The sequence below is a fragment of the Hemitrygon akajei genome, chromosome 4 (assembly GCF_048418815.1).
Source record: "Hemitrygon akajei chromosome 4, sHemAka1.3, whole genome shotgun sequence".
NCBI lineage: Eukaryota > Metazoa > Chordata > Chondrichthyes > Myliobatiformes > Dasyatidae > Hemitrygon > Hemitrygon akajei.
Genome location: NC_133127.1, coordinates 43,052,536 through 43,070,679, shown reverse-complemented (window position 1 = coordinate 43,070,679; position 18,144 = coordinate 43,052,536). Strand labels below are relative to the sequence as shown.

At 39.0% G+C, this 18,144-nt stretch overlaps 1 protein-coding gene across 2 annotated transcripts in view; it reads left to right on the top strand.

Annotated features, from left to right (window-relative positions):
• Positions 1–18,144, top strand: part of grid2 (glutamate receptor, ionotropic, delta 2) — a 1,108,967-nt gene that overhangs the window by 209,314 nt on the left and 881,509 nt on the right. For both annotated transcript variants that reach the window (XM_073042457.1, XM_073042458.1), the window contains exon 2: positions 2,705–2,860. In XM_073042457.1, coding sequence (XP_072898558.1) covers positions 2,705–2,860 — 156 coding nt within the window. The remainder of the gene's footprint in view (positions 1–2,704; positions 2,861–18,144) is intronic.

Below are 18,144 nucleotides of genomic sequence, written 5' to 3'. Positions count from 1 at the left end.
CAGGAGCAGGAGTAATCTACCAAACTCTTCAAACCTGTCCCACCATCCTCATGGTTGATCCATGTGGTTCTCAACTTCTCTTTAGTCCCAGTTCTTCATTCCCCTCAGCTACTCACTTTCAATTATTTGACTTTCTCCACCTTTCATATATTTTATGACCTGGCTCTATGATCCTCAAAGTCAGATGATTTCAATGTTTCACCACTTTGAGAAAAGAAATTCCTTTGCACCCCAGTTACAAGATATGGAACTGGTCACTTAAAACAATATCCTTTTGTCCATGATTCTTCCATGAGTGGAACTTCTACCCCTTCAAATACCTTTAAACTTCTCTAATCAGTTTGAATAAGGATACCCCTTATTACTGTAAACTCCAAGGAATAAACCCATGGAGCAGTCTGGGAATAAAATTTCACTCATTAAAGTATTGAAAGCACAGTCCCACTGAGCTCCCTAAACACTATTTTTTGTGGATTTCAATGTGTCTTGAACCATATAGTATAGGGCACAGGATTATCCCAATCCACTTACAGGGTAGGTAAGTCAACCGAGTGTTCTCCAGCACTGAGGCTAAAATCAAACTCAGCAGCTCAGATTGGTTGACCATTTTGTTCACATCTGGCATCAGACACCCAAACCATTTTACTCCAAACTGTATCATGGAAAGGTCATGAGTACAAGGCCAAGAAAACATTTCAAGAAAGTTCTCAAGGACTCCTAGAAAATGTGTAACATCCCTGTAAACTCATGTGAAACCTTGGTGTGTGACTCCCCTGTTATGAAGAAGCAGTGGTATTGAGAAACTTGACTGTGTTTTCAGGAGCACATGGAAAGACAACCAAAGTCCAACAGGAGTGGACCCAATCAACTTACCCTGCACACTCACAATACCTCTTGCCCCAGCTATAGGTAATCCTCATCAATACCTGTGGAACTGGAATGGAAACATCTTTAACCCTAAAAAGACTGGCAAAGGAAAAAATCTCAAAAAGGAAATTGAAATTATCCTATATAAAGACATTGTAATCTGCCATGATTCCTAAGTGTGATTAAATGTAAGTCTGCATTGTACAAAAGATTTTTAAAAAAGAAATGTGACTTACACTCATTGGTGACATATAAAGAATTTATTGGTACCATTATAGGCTCAGATTAATTGAACCTGCAGGTAATTCACAGTGATTATACTTTTTCATCACCATTAGTGCAATTTGACCTTCATTACCTCCACCTAGGGTTTAATTTCAAAATATATCGCATCATTTCTTACTGGAATTACTCTTTCCGCTCATTAACAGTGATTATTTAAGTGGCTTCCTCATTGTTTGTTAGACCAACTATAAAATGTTTCTTATTCCAATGAGCGATTCTCTAGATGGCAACAGTGTTATTAATCATTGTCAAACATGACCTTGGAAGGTACTGTTGGAAAGGTTTGGATTTGGGATGTTGGAATTGTGAAACATAGGAGTCAATGCAAACCGTAGCCTTGAGATATTACAAATTGCTTGTAATGTGATACTGAAGTTCTGAAGTGAAGTCACAATGCATATAGCAGGTTTGCACATGGCCAAATTCTTCATACAGCAACGATATATAGTAAGTGAACGGATATCGTTTCAGGTTTTTCAGATCAGATATTGTCCAGGGTAGTCAGTAAAATAGGGATGTGGAGTCTGTTATGTCTACCTGAGAAGGTTTAGTTTACTGAAAAACCCATCCACCTCAAATTCAGAGTACAGTATTGCCAGTTATTACTCCAATTCTGCACAGAAGTCCAGTGCTAGTTTGGATTAAGCCAGAGATGCCTTCACAAAGTCAAAGTCAAGTTTATTGTCATATGCACAAAAATGTGTGCACAGCTGCAATGAGAAACTTACAGAGGCTCTCACAAGAAGGAAAACATAAATCGGACATAAATTATATACTATTTTTGCAAGACAGAACAATTAAAAATCAAACACGAGGAAATCTGCAGATGCTGGAAATTCAAACAACAACACACACAAAATGCTGGTGGAACACAGCAGGCCAGGCAGCAACAAAGGGAGAAGCACTGTCGACGTTTCGGGCCGAGACCCTTCATCAGGACTAACCGAAAGGAAAGATAGTAAGAGATTAAAAATCAAAGTGTGGTTTACTGCAGAAGGATCAAAGTCATAATGCATTAAACAGTAGTAATTAGGGTTGTATGGTTGGTCTTATGCATGTGCTGGAAGAGGAAGTTGGGCCCAAGGAAAGTATGCAAACAATCCCAAGGCAGCGGGTTATCTATGTATTGTTCATCTGGAAGGATTGCTCCTTCAACACTAAGTCACTTCCCATACCACAGTAGAGTACCAGCTGCAATGATATTTTCAAGAATCCAAAATGGGACAAGCACCACTCAGAGGCAGAGGCACCGAGCTGCAACAGACATTTTAAGAGTTTCTTTGCCTACACTTCCTTTTTTTTTAACCACAGTACTCGCAACTAAAACAAAATCTATAATGTATTTGGAAATTCAGCTATATATTTCTGGATGTGGTTTCCATGAAAGTGACACATGGACTGACAAGATTCTCTATGCTACAGCCCATACATAACAATATAGACTAAACTTCTACCTTCTTGATCTGGGACTGTCATTAGTCATTAAAATTGAGAGCTCAGATGGTATCAATGGTCACAGTTCAGTAAAATATTTCTTTTTTTATTTAAACAGGAGCAATTTTTGATGAATCTGCCAAGAAAGATGATGAAGCATTTCGCCTAGCTGTTACTGACCTCAACACAAATGAGGACATTCTTCAGACAGAAAAGATTACGTTTTCTGTAACATTTGTGGACAGCAATAACCCCTTCCAAGTTGTGCAGGAAGGTAGGAAGTTATTTTTTTCTTGTAATTATGGGAATTTGCATCAAATTGTTGTACTTGGTTGCCCATGGTGCTAATCAAAATGTGATTACCTCATGAAAGAAAATTCTTCATACCTCCATTAATTTATGCATAGAAACACTTTAATCACTTTTCTGTTGTGATGTTGTAGAATAATGTTCTTTGAGTGGACTCTCATTGTTTAGTACCTCAATAAAATGGTCTAATTATTTTGATAAAATGTATCAAATGCTATAACAGAATTGGTTGGAGAAAGAAGACCATTGAACTTAATTCTTCCAGCAAGAAGATGGACAAATCTGTCTACTTAACAGATTTTATCATTAAAAATCAGAAAGGCTGTGAAGGAAGTCAGTGACCTGAAGGAGTTAGTTTCATATCAGGCTTGTTTGGTGAAAGTGCCTCCACAAAGTCAGCATGAGTTTTGTTCAACAGTGATCTGGAGACCTGAGGTTTGTAATATAATCAGTATTGCAGGATGCCATTGATAAGGGAGTGAGAGCTCGCTAATGATAAATGAAAGCAAGAATGCTTAAACTAAGAACATTGAAGAGTGGGCACGGTTGTTTTTATTATTATTATTCAGCTTTTTGTGTATTTTAATTTTAAATTCTTTATATTGTGACTCCTGTTAACTAAAACAAGAACGTAGATTTGGTTGTTTCATTGTAAATGAAGTTTTCTCCAAATGTGGTGTATTTTCAATATTCTCATAGAAACTGCCCAGTTTTTCTTTCTATTGTTAATGTTGAATTCAGCAGCAGACAAATAGAATGCAAAACTTGCCCTGAAGTAATGGATTAAAAGGCCTCGTGGAGATCTTGTGCCAAGACCTCCTGTGCACTGTGATTTGTTCCTTTTCTGTGATTGTTGGAGTTTACGTTTCACATGATTAGCTGATTGGTCTTGTGAGAATGATCTTGATTCTGCATTTCTACAAGAATCCTAACACATTTAAGGAATGTACATTACTGTTCTTCTCATGCACCTTGAGTGCTTCCTACAGATGGTTTGGGTATATCATTTATGCTCTACTTGGACCCTCTCAATGTACCTTGAAACATATCCTGCTGGCAGCAGGATTCAAAGATGAGTTGAGTTAATAGATATGTTGCACAATCTTTCATTTCTCTGCATTAAAAACAACATGGCCAGGTATGAAAGTTGCTGTAGATGACAACTGGAGCCTCCTTGAAGGAGGTGTTTGAATATTTACTGGGTTAGGGTACTGAATGAGGTAAAGTAAATACAGATTAACTACAATTTAGTAGAAATTAGCTGAATGATCTTCAGTTTGTATTGTCACGCTGAAAACTGATGACAGGGATGTATCTGGTCTTAACTCTTCTGTGAGCAAGCAAACATTGAAAGATGCCTTCTTCTGTTCTTTCAAAGGTCAGGAGAGAAAAAAATACAACCAATATTCACTCTCATTCCCATTATCCCACCACCACTACCACAGAAATCTATCAAATCTATCTTCTAAAATTTTACATGGTTATGTTGATTCATTTGAAAAGTTCAGACACATTTAACAGTGCTGCAAACTCAGAATAGAGTTTGGTTAATTGTTTGAAAGCTTTATCATCCTAGGAATGTTTACAGTCTGAAAAGAGGTGGTGTAGTTTTAAGTAATCTTCAATCCCAGGAAGAATGAAATTGCTTGGAGTTTACCTTGCTCTGTTGCCTGCCTGAGATCCAAATCACACTGTGTATTGGCTTTCTGACACATTCCAGGCAAAGACAGAGCAGAGGTGGAGGGAGCATATTGATAATTTTCCTCCCTCTGGTCTTTTGATCACACATTCTCAATTTCAGCTTCACAGCAAGGGCTACTAATCCTTGGTAAGGTGACGGAGACAGCTGCCTTCTTGAATCATTCAAACTCTGCAGAAATTTGGCTATTAACGGGATCAAGCAGAAAAGATTTTGTGCAAATTAATGTAGCAATAAAAATCAAACTTGATCTTATTGAGTAGATATGAGGAGCCAAATGACCCACACCTGCTTCTATTTCTTGTATATCTGTAATTTTTATTGAATTAGTTTAGAGATACAGCACTGTAACAGGCCCTTCTGGGCCAATGAGCCTGCACCACCCAATGACATCCATCTGACCAGTTTTCCTGTTAACCTGTGCGTTCCAATGTGGGAGGGACCTAGAGAAAACTCATGTGGTTATGGAGATCTGTCATTAGAAAACTGTTAAAGTGGAAATTCTGGGATTTGACAGTGAAGCAAAAATGTACCAAATTGATGGTAAATGATCTGAAGGAATTCTTATAAATAGTGTTCCCATTATTATATCATCTCACCTCAGTTCATTACATTATTTCATTTCATTATGTTTGTTATTTAATAAAATTGTCTGATATTATCTCATCATATAATCTGCTATTATCATCACCATTATAACATTTATTTTAAGGTTATTAGTAAAGGAGTTTCAGATCTAAGTGCTGTGTTACTTTAAAATCCTGTATTAAATACTTATTGAGTGGAGAGCTAGGATTATAACCTGACTGCAGTGTGCTTGCCTCATTCGCCCTGAATCAAGCACAGCATGCCTCTACCAATCACTCACAACTGGCAGACAATGCAGTGGGGATATCTCTCGAGTCCTATGTGTCAGCTGATGTGTCTCACGCTGTGTCTCAAAGAGCTCCATTGGGGAAATTGCAAAGAATGAGTTTCTGACCACATTCTCTTTCTGAGCACAGTGACAACCTACCAATTTGCAGTAACCGAGTCAAAGGATTTCCAACTGCAAGCCAGCTGCTTGGAATACCCTTGTGCATACCAGCTCTAAATGAATGATACAGCATTATACCAGCACACTGTTCATTGAAAAGTTATATTGCCTATCTACTTTCACGGGACATGGCCAGTTGGCATCTTGACCATGTCCCATGAGGCGTTTGGAATTATCCCACCTATTCTGTTATGTCTAAAGAAGCTGTCAGTGTTAAACTTTACGATTATATTTCACTGTGGCCTTACCTACTGTGTATTGCAGGAATTGCTCACAGGTTACAACCTGTTAGTGTCTGAGGCCCCACAAATTCTATTAATATTCCTTCATTGTCCACCTATTGATTTTAACAGGCGCTGGATCATGATGCTTTTGTGATCCAAAGCTTCTTCAGAAATCAAGAATGAGGCATAAAATTGTTGCTTATGTTATTTTAATAAATGTTACAAGAACATAAAATGAACAAGGAGGAGATGAATGACAAAGAAAATAAAAGAAAAAAGCAGTCATGGTTGTCTCATATTCAGAGTCTAGATAACAAATTTCAGAGATAACAATGACTTTACTTTATTGTCACCAAACAATTGACACTAGAGTGTATAATCATCACAGCGATATTTGATTCTGCGCTTGGCGCTCCCTGAAGTACAAATTGAAGTAAATATAATAAAAATTTAAATTATAAATCATAATTAGAAAATAGAAAAGGGAAAGTAAGGAAGTGCAAGTCAGGATTGGGTATTTGGAAGGTATGGCCCAGATCCGGGTCAGGATCTGTTCAGCAGTCTTATCACAGTTGGAAAGAAGCTGTTCCCAAATCTGGCCATACAAATCTTCAAGCTCCTGAACCTTCTCCCGGAGGGAAGAGGGACAAAAAGTGGGTTGGCTGGGTGGGTCGTGTCCTTGATTATCCTGGCAGCACTGCTCCGACAGCGTGCGGTGTAAAGTGAGACCAAGGATGAAAGATTGGTTTGTGTGATGTGCTGGGCTATGTTCTCCGTTCTTGGACAGGACAACTTCCATACCAGGTTGTGATGCACCCTAGAAGAATGCTTTCTACGGTGCACCTATAAAAATCAGTGAGGGTTTTAGGGGATAGGCCAATTTCCTTCAGTTTTCTCAGGAAGTAAAGCCACTGGTGGGCCTTCTTGGCAGTGGACTCTGCTTGGTTAGACCAAGTCAGGTCATTTAACCTATAAAATAGCTGTATTCAAGTAGCGTGATACCTGCTGCTGAAAATGAAGAAGTTTCAAGGGAAATTCAGAAGCGTCTGTACCATAATTACTGAACAGTTAGATGTATGTGCTATAGATGACTATATAAAAATACAAGCAAACATAAGAAAGTTGAACAACAAGAAAAATAAGAATTTCACGCCAAAATAACAATTCTACATCCCAATCCAACACTGTTATAAAATTTTCCAACAACAGCACTTGTGCCTCACCTGCAGTGATCATTTTATGTTCCTGGTAATGTCATTTCAACTCCCCTTCCATTCCAACACCAACCTATCTGTTCTCGGACTTCTGCACTGCCAGGGTAAGGCCAAATACAGTAGAGAAGAACAATACTTTACATTCCACACAGGACCCTAAAACCTAAGGGGATGAATATTTAATTTTCCAATATCCCACACCCCTGTGTTCAATTCTTCCTCCCACTAGGTCTACCAAGGGTTTCTCTCCCTTTGTTCACCTTGTCTCCCCCCCCGCCCCACGCTCCTCATTACATAGACTATCTACCCTTCCCCACCTGACTACATGCTCATCACCCTCTCACCGATCCACCTGCATTTGTTCTCCCTTTCCCTACTTGTCTCCATCTGCCCATCATCCCCCATCTCACTTGGTTCTGCCTATTTCCTAGCAGCCTGTGTCTCACCCCTCTCCCTCACTTCTATATACTGGCTATCTTCTTGATGCAAGGGCTTGAGCCACAGCACCAACTGCCCATTTGACACCACAGATGCTGCTTGACTCATTGGTTCATCTGGCAGTTTGGTTTATTTGCTCCAAATCCCAGCATCTGCTGTCTCCTGCATCACTCTAATTTCTAATCCACTTTTCAGTGCCTCAGAAAAATAAGAACTCCAGCAGATTAATTGATTCAGTAAGATTTTCCATGTTTGTGGGTTCAAAAGGAAGTGGCAAATTGGAGAGAGAAGCCAAAATAAAGACAGAACAAAGGACACCGCAGCACAATACAGGCCCTTCAGCTTACGTCTTAACCTACTCTGAAATCAGTCTAACCCTTCCTTTCCACATTGCCCTCCAATTTTCTATCATCTTCATGTCTATCTCAGAATTTTAAAAAAAATGCTCCTTATATATTTACCTCTATTACCCTCCCTGGCAGGGCACTCACCACTCCCTGTGGAAGAATAAACTTAATTCTAATACTCATCCTACACTTTCCTCCAATCACTTTAAGTTTATGCCCCCTGGGATTAGTCATTTCCGTACTGGGGAAAAGGTCTTTGGTTCTCCACTTGATCTGTGACTTCTGTCATCTTGTGCATTTCTATCAAGTTGCATGTCATCGGCTTTCGACTATTGAATGCCGACACACCACATGCCTAAGGTTTTCCTGGGGCCCCCAGAAGAGCATTCAGACTGCTGGGCCTCTTGTGTTACGGCCTGTTTGGCCTTATGAAGAAGCATTGTTGAGCATTGTGATCCTCCCCATTACTTCCAGCTCAAGCCTCTTGCTCAGGATCACTGAATAAAGGTGTTGGCTTATTACTGTCACAATGTACAAAATGCTGTGAAAAGCTTTTGTCTGCATGATATTCAGACAGGGCATTCCATCAATATGTACAGCACGTCAAGGTAGTAAAAAGGAAAATGGAATGCTGAGTATAGTGTTTCTGTTACAGAGAATATGCAGTGCAGAGAGAGAAAGAGACAAGGGCCATAAAGAGGTAGACTGGGAAATCAGGAATTCATTTTTTAGCATATGAGAGGTCCTTTCAAGAGTCTGATAATAAAGGAATAGAAGCTGTCCTTGAGTTCAGTACAGACTGTGTTGTTTAACTAGCCAATCAGATAGATAGATAGATAGATAGATAGATACTTTATTCATCCCCATGGGGAAATTCAACATTTTTTCCAATGTCCCATACACTTGTTGTAGCAAAAACTCATTACATACAATACTTAACTCAGTAATAATATGATATGCATCTAAATCACTAACTCAAAAAGCATTAATAATAGCTTTAAAAAAAGTTCTTAAGTCCTGGCAGTTGAATTGTAAAGCCTAATGGCATTGGGGAGTATTGACCTCTTCATCCTGTCTGAGGAGCATTGCATCGACAGTAACCTGTCGCTGAAACTGCTTCTCTGTCTCTGGATGGTGCTATGTAGAGGATGTTCAGGGTTTTCCATAATTGACCGTAGCCTACTCAGCGCCCTTCGCTCAGCTACCGATGTTAAACTCTCCAGTACTTTGCCCACGACAGAGCCCGCCTTCCTTATCAGCTTATTAAGACGTGAGGCGTCCTTCTTCTTAATGCTTCCTCCCCAACACGCCACCACAAAGAAGAGGGCGCTCTCAACAACTGACCTATAGAACATCTTCAGCATCTCACTGCAGACATTGAATGACGCCAACCTTCTAAGGAAGTCAGTAGAAGGAAAGGAATGTCTAACCACACCATCTGCATTAACTGCACCAAGACTCTTGGAACTTCCAAGTAGTGGGAACCAGGGCAAGGTTTATAATTAGCTCAAAATTCCTGTCTCAATCTCCCACTCTTGCTGTCAGAAACTGGAACTCCTGCTTTTTGCAAAGAAAATCTGTCATTTCCCTGTTCTGCTCTCTTGCAGAAGACCTCTCAAATAATAGTACAGTATATATCTTCAACCCCAAGACATACAATCTACAGTGATAATAATGAAGATGTAAGCTATCAAGCAAACAAAAACTTGCATTCCTCTGAGGCCAAGATTGTATCATACAATTGATACATTTCATATTCTAAAACACATACATTTTTTTCAGCAGAAAAAATACTTCCCAACATGGGGATCTTGAGGGCTAAACTGAAATCTTCTCCCTCAGCTCTGTGTCCCTATCTTTCTTGTCTTCTTTACTCTACAAATAAGTATTTAATCACTGGTTTCAATATCTCCTGATAAAACTCAAGGTCAGATTTTGGTTGGTGATCTTGCTATGTACCCGCTTGTGAAGATCTGCTGTGTTTAACGGCTCTACATAAATGTGAGTTGTATCTGTGTCAAGATTGATCAGATCAGATGCTTAAAAGATTCATTCTCTTCTGATTGATCTTTCTTATTGCTTTGTAGCAGAGAAGGAGGATTATGGATGTCTTTGTGTGTTGTTATTAGAGATTAGCACATTTTACTGTATGAAAGCTTTCCTTTATCTCTTGTGAATAATGAGCACCTCTGGTGTTTTCTCATCAAGCTGTGGTTGACTTAACCAACATGAGGAAACAAACAACATTTAGACCTACAAAAAACCTGAAATCGAAATGACCATTATGCTTACAAAGGAAAGAAAATGGACCAGCAGCAAAACCAGTTGTTGTTAAAAATCTATTCTGTAATTTGAAATGATTGTTTAACATTTAAAAGCATGCAATTTTGGTGAAGGATGCTTGCAAGATGTTTCTTCGTGAAATGTGAGCTCCTCCTTAGTACTGGTAATAATTGGAATTGTGCCGAAACAGGCAATTAGTGCTAATTGAATCTTGCTTATTGATTGCATTTACAATTTCACTCTACACAACTTTAAGGTCAACCAAAATTCTCTCAGTGGGTGAAGGGAAGACTAAAACCATAAGCTGAATTTAGAAAATCCATTAAATCTGAAATTCATCAAGAAGTGATACATCCCACTTCGGCATCATGAAGCCTCCAAGTAAAACTATTTCTATCTACCCACATCCGTAGCCCGCATCTCCATCACTGCCATACCAAGACTTAGCCATCAATCCTCTACTTTTAACCAACTCAAAGTTTAATTGATCATCACACCCATTCTTATCTGCATAAGATTCTGATCAATTTAAAGTTATCAGCTATGCATATTCTTTCCACTGTTTACTTAGCCCCACTTGTGAACAGTTCCTTTTCATTCCCATGAAGGCAAGAAATCTGTGGAGGAATTGCAAATGAAATTTTCCTTCCTCTCAGTTATAGTCCTAGAATGATAATAACCCTAATCCTTCAAACATATTCTACTTTTCATACAGATCATGACTACTCAGTGAACTAACTCTATGTACCTGATTCTTCCTCATCTCTCTTAATACCTCAAGTAACAAACATCACCAGTGTGCAAAGCTGTAGTGGAGGCTATTGGGAAAACTTTTGGCCACTTTGCAGCTGCATCCTCTACTGCCAAGAAACTTGCGCGCATGAATGTGCCAGCAAAATTCACATGAATCCTCTGCCAGGGCAATGCAGGCCATTCCCAGGGATGGAGAAGTGCTGCTCTTGGCATCTTCTGGGTGTGTTGGCATCCTAGGCAGTGCATGGCAAGCTTCTCGATCTGCTGATCTATTCCAGGCCACCAGACAAAGCTTTGAGCCAAAGCTTTCATTTAGATCATGTCTAGATGACCGGCATATAACCCTTCCAACAATTTAGCTCTCAGCTTGGATGGTAAAATCACTCTCAATCCCCATTTAAGGCAACCTCCATCAAGGGCAAGTTGATCTTGGGGCTGGAAAAATGTGGAATCTGGAATTACTGCTATATAATCTATCCATATTGGGTTGCCATATACAACTGAGAAAGTGTAGGATCTTTTCTGGTTTCCCCTTGGATCATCTCTACCATGATAGGGAGACAAATAATTTACATTTGGGAGATTATTTCAAGGGGAGTGGCCTCTTGTAAATTTTTCATGTATTTTCTATTCCAAATATAAACCAGACAATCCATCAGCATTTCCATGATTAGTTGTCCTCTTGAATTAGATCTTCTAATTAAGTCCTCCAAGAAATAGTACCCCTCTCTGCCTTCATGCTGCTGTTCCTGGAACACCCTTCTGTGAATTGAAAATGGGTCTCGTGGTTGATGATCGGTAATGAGGGTAAACGCTCTCCTATTCAAGTACTGATTGAAGTGTCTTACAACCCAAACCAGACTCAAGGCTTCTCTGTCAATTTGAGCGTTATTTTTCTCTGCGGCAGTAAGGGAATGTGATGTAAAGGCAATGGGGTGTTCACTTCCATTACTCCTGACAAGTGACATATACCATATTCCATAAGGCAAGGCATTACAAGCAAACATCACTGGATGATTTGGATCATATTGTATGAGTACAGTGTCTAATGTCACCATTTTCTTTGGGTTTTTTTTGGAAAGCTACCGCACACTGCTTTGTTCATTGCTATCTCTTCCTGAATTGTAGTAATGAGTTCAAGAGATGGAGCACAGTAGCCAGGTTTGGCAGGGATATATTATAGTAATTGGCAAATCCTAAAAGTGACCGTGACACGTCCTTTGGCCTTGGGGCATCCACCACTGCTTGACTGTTCTCAGCACACTTGTGTAATGCTTGTGTGTCAATGGTCTTACCACAGTAAGTGATTCTTAGTGTAAAGATTTCACACTTGTTGCATTGTGCTCTGAGCCCATAATCTTCTAATCTTTCTAACAGTGTTGAGATTTTAGAGATGTTCCTTGTCATCTTCACTGGTAACAATGATGTAATCCAGGTAACAATAAGTGCCTGGGTAGCAATGAAGCACTTAGCCCATTGCTTTCTGCCAGAGTTCAGGTACAGATGCTACTCTAAAAATAAGTCTATTATTATGATAAAGCTCTTTGTGTATGTTTATGGTGAGAACGACTTTGGACTCTTCCTCCATCTCCATCTATGGTTAGGCCTCAGCTAAGTTCACTTTGCTGAGGTTTTTCCCTCCAGCAAGGTTTAGATAGATAGATACTTTATTCATCCCCATGGGGAAATTCAACTTTTTTTCCAATGTCCCATACACTTGTTGTAGCAAAACTAATTACATACAATACTTAACTCAGTAAAAAATATGATATGCATCTAAATCACTATCTCAAAAAGCATTAATAATAGCTTTTAAAAAGTTCTTAAGTCCTGGCGGTAGAATTGTAAAGCCTAATGGCATTGGGGAGTATTGACCTCTTCATCCTGTCTGAGGAGCATTGTATCGATAGTAACCTGTCGCTGAAACTGCTTCTCTGTCTCTGGATGGTGCTATGTAGAGGATGTTCAGAGTTATCCATAATTGACCGTAGCCTACTCAGCGCCCTTCGCTCAGCTACCAATGTTAAACTCTCCAGTACTTTGCCCACGACAGAGCCCGCCTTCCTTACCAGCTTATTAAGACGTGAGGCGTCCCTCTTCTTAATGCTTCCTCCCCAACACGCCACCACAAAGAAGAGGGCGCTCTCCACAACTGACCTATAGAACATCTTCAGCATCTCACTACAGACATTGAATGTTTGCAAATATATCCTCGATTCTGGGCAGATGGTATGAGTCTACTGTCAGTACTGGGTTGATGGTGAATTTAAAATCACCACAGATGATGACGGACCCACTCTTCTTGGCTACTGGGACCACTGGCATTGTCCAAGGGCTCCATTTTAAACTCGAGAAGAATTCCTTCAGGCTCCATGCTATCTAGCTCACTGGCTACTTTATCACAGATGATATGAGGAGCCATTCTTTGTAAAATGATGTGGTATTTTCATTTAGTACTATTTTACCCATGATGTTTGAGTTTTCCATTGCCATTCTTGAACTCTGCTTTGACATCATCCAATGTTTTTTTTTCAATTTGCTTTCCATTGACTGAAATGGTGGCGTCCAATCATGTTGTAGTTGCCTCAGCCAATCATATCCACATAATGTCTGCCCTCTTGGTCTTACCACATACACACCCAATGTGTCTTGTTGGTTGTTGTATTTCACTGTTATGGTTGTTATTTCCACAGGAGTTACCTGTTCTCCAGGTTAAGTTCTTTGTTGGATATCTGCAGGCTCCAGTAGTTTTCAAAACCACTTTGTAGAAGAACTGAAGCAGCCGAGCCAGTGCCCAATTCCAACTTAATTTGCCATTCACTACTGCTATAAGCCAAATTGCTTGTTTCTTGTTAGTTTTTACATTGTAAATCTCCAGGCTACTCAGCATGCAAATTATTGTTCTTTTTGAAACTGAAACTTGATGTTTTATCTTTTTCTCTTCCCTGTGCAGTCCATTTATTTTAGTCTGCCTGACATACTTTTTGTGTCCTATTTTGTTGCATTTTCTGCAAATTTCACCTTTAAATGTGCATTGGTCTGTTGTATGCGAACCCTTGACACAACTTAACACAATTTGTTTGGCCAGGCAAGTTTCTGTTTAGACATTGCAATTTCCAGACTCACTTTCATTTCTGACTACAACTTAATTGCATCTCTTGCTGCTGTTTCCACTGATACAATGATTTCAGATGCTCTTTTAAATATGAGTTGTACTTCAGTTTGGAGCTGTTTTTGAATGCTTTCTTGTAAGATTCCACCATCTCAGGAGTCTCTCCTTGCATCATTAAACATATCAATTGAACGACAATTCTCAGACAATTTCTTCAATTCAGCCATGTAAGCTTTTTGATTCCAGTTATGGAACCTAAAGCATTCTGCAATCAACATTCAGTTCTGAATGTTCCTGCATTATGTTCACGATTTCAGCTAAGTTCTTTTTTGGCTGGTTTGTTTGGAGCCGTTGAACTCATTTTTCATTAGCTATTTCATTTGTCCCCAAATGGTGCTCAATTTGTTCAGTATATCAAATTCATCTATCTTTCCAATGTAGCCAGCTATTTCTGCTTTTCTAAAATTTATTATTGTTCTCACCTGCTACCCAATGTTTAATTCACTGTGCCTTTACTCACTGCTTGTTAAATTTCTTCCTTTTCCTGCTCTTTTTCACTTGAATGTCTCTCTCCCCTTCTGAAGAATATCATGCTGCACTTCAACATGTAGGTGGTTGTCTTTGGTTATTGTTTAAGCTTCCTGGTTGCAACTGTTCTGTTTTGGAACTCCAGAAGTAAATTGAAAGAAAAACACAGAGACTAGAATGTTTGTCTACTTAGTTTTTCTTTAGTGAGGTGCTCACATTTGACTTGGTGGCATATTAACGTATGCCATTCACATACTTCTTAACATGTAACCTTTAATGCATTATGTAAACAACAAGGAATGCTTAATCAAACAAAATATTGACAATATCACTCAAATAGTATATAAATATTAAACATACTACACTGAGGTACAATGGAAGTCTTTGTTTTGCATGCCATCCTTACAGATTATTTAATTACAGCAGTACATTGAAGGGATTGCAGAATAAAGTGTAGTAATTCTCGGAGACATCAAATTTATATTTAAAAGAGTAAAATGATTATAATAGAAGCAATGTGTAGATTGGCAGAGAGTAGCTTGCAATGAGTTGCCATGTTCTAGTGTCATTAATGTTAATGTAAATTATCACTGACAATGTGTTTGAGCTCTGTTGCCAATGCATCTGTGACAGGTCGTATAGTCTTGAAGAACCACACTTATGTTACACAGATACCAAATCACTAGAACTACTAACTTCAAAAATGGCTGCCAGACATTGTGCTAAAGCAGGATATTAAGAATAAAAATAAAATTTCTTCCCTCGTTCTAAATGCTTTGATCTTTAGATAAACCCTTTACTAATTAAAGTACAAAAATGGACCCAGTGCAAATGTTGGAATACAATATGATTGCTAGATTTTGAAAAGCAGAGTATTTTATATAGCTTGGAATAAGACGTTGTGTTTTCTAAAATGTCATTTAAATTTAAATAAAATTATTCTTTCAAGATTTGTTTTGGGTGGATGGACTTCAAGATAAGTACAGGGTGTCATCTGCATTATAGTTGTACAATTTTTATACATTGCATTGTCAAGAAGTATGCTGGAGTTCTGTTTCCTGGCTAGTTGTTGTGTCTTTTCTGTTGATGGGACTGCCTGTCTTTTCCTATATCTGTAATCTCCTCTAGCTCGACAACCATCTGCGCTGCTACTGTTCTGACCTTGTAAGCATCACTGATATTAATCACTCCAGCACTGGCTCATCTGTCCAACCTTTGAACTCTAGATTTCCACCCATAAAGCTCTACATCTTTGTATTTTATTCACTCCCAAAAGAGAAAAAGCCCCCATAAATCTTACATTTTTGACTGAAGTTTGGATCATTTGTCCTTGTTAACTTCTCATGAATCCTGTGTGAACTATTGTTTGATAATCATTGCTATGATGAGAAATTCCATGTATGTTTTACTATGTTAAATGTGATATGCAGATAGTGACTGCATTGAATGTAATTAAGGTAAACAGCTGAGAGCCAACCTGTATTCTGTAGATATTTGGCTAAACTGCAAAGAGCAATCAAGGAAATTTCAGTTTGGTAAGGTGGATCTGTATCCTCCATTTCAGCCTTTGCAAAAATGCGAAAAATGCTGGAAGTACTTGACAGGCCATCCAGCATCTATGGAGAGGAATGGAGTTCATATTTCAGCTTGATTACTTTAAATATTTTGCTGTTAGATTTGATTTGTTATGCCGAATTCATGTCCAAACCAAGAATCCTAAGGATTGATGACAATCTGTGTGGTTTGGTAATAACAAATCCACCTTGCCACTCCAACAAAGATGCCAATCACCTTGCCAATCAACACCGCCACTCCTCAAAGATGTGCGCTTAGCCCACTGCTCTACTCTCTTCACATCCATAACTGTGTTGCTAGGCACAGCTCAGATGCCAGGTATAAATTTACCAATGATACAGCATTGTTGGCAGAATTTCAGATGGTGACGAAAGGCGTACAGGAGCGAGATATACCAGTTAATTGTGTGGTGTCAAAGCAACAATCTTGTACTCAATGTCAGCAAGACCAAAAGAGCTGATAGTGGACTTCAGAAAGGGTAGGCTGAGGGAACACAAACCAATCCTCATAGAGGGATCAGAAGTGGAGAAACTGAGCAATTTCAAGTTCTTGGGGGGGTGTCAGTATCTCTGAGGATGTAATCTGGATGCAGCATATCGATGCAGCTATAAAGAAGGCAAGACAGTGGGTATATTTCATTAGGAGTTTGAGATTTGGTTTGTCAATTAACACAATTGAAAATTTCTATAAATGTACCATGAAGAGCATTCTGATAGGCTGCATCACTTTCTGGTGTGGGGGATGGGGCTGCTGCACAAGATTGAAATAAGTTGCAGAAACTTGTAAAAATTAGTCAGCTCCATCATGGGTACCAGCCTCTGTAGTATCCAAAATATCTTCAAGGAGCAGTGTCTTAGGAAGGCGACGTCCTTCATTAAGGATCTCCAACACCCAGGACATGCCCTCTTCATGCTGTTACTGTCAGGAAAGAAGTACAGAGGCCTGATGTCACACACTCAGTGATTCAGTAACAATTTATACACCTCTGCCATCCAATTTCTAAATGTATATTGAACCCATGAACACCACCTCACTACAGTATCATTACTGTTTTTTGCACTATTTATTTTAACTTTATTTTATATATATATATATATATATATATTTACTGCAATTCATTTTTCCTCTATATTTATTTATCATGTATTTCATTGTACTGCTGCGGAAAAGTTAACAGATTTCATGAGAAATGCCAGTGATATTAATTCTGATCTGAATAGCTTCTTAGTCCTGAGGCTCAATGCTGGTTACAAGTCCATGGACACTGCAACCCAGCAAGGACCTCAAAGAAATCTTATTTTGCCAAAAATAATCTTCAATTAAGTTGTTTCCGAGGGACAGGGACAAAGGAGGAGATACACAGGATGGATATAGACCACCAGTTGTACCTTTCTGTTTGATAATGATGACATCCATGAAAGAACCAAATTTCATCGCCCACTGAAATACTTACATGTATGTTTCACTTTCTTCCTTCCTCTCCTTGCATGATATCCTACTATCTTTCCTAGCTCTACACCTAGACTCTTGGAGAAGGGTTCCTCAGTATCAAGACTTCAATAAGTATTGCTTGGGATTTAAAATTATAGAATCCTACAGCACCAAACTGGTCAGTTGGCCTACCAAGTCCATGTCAGTTATCAACCACCCATTTACACGGATCCTACAGTAGTTTAATTTATTCTCCCCATATTTCCATCAGCTTCCCCCACACCCTCATCCCCCAGGTGATACCCCTCACTTTTGTACCACGTGCAATTTAAAGTCTTGGAATGTGGGAAGAAACCAAAGCACCCAGTGGAAACCCATGAAATCCTAGTAAGAACAGGCAGAAAGTGATTGAGTTGTAGTTTGTTGGAGTTGTGAGTCAGTAGCTTTATTAGTTGTGATTCTGTTGTCCAAAACTAATGTTTTGGGTAATGATGATAACTTCACACTTTTCTGCATTATATTTCATTTGTTCTCTCCTTGCCCATTCACTGAGCCTATCTATCACCCTCTGAAATTTCTCAATACCCTCCTTACACTCCATTGCCACCA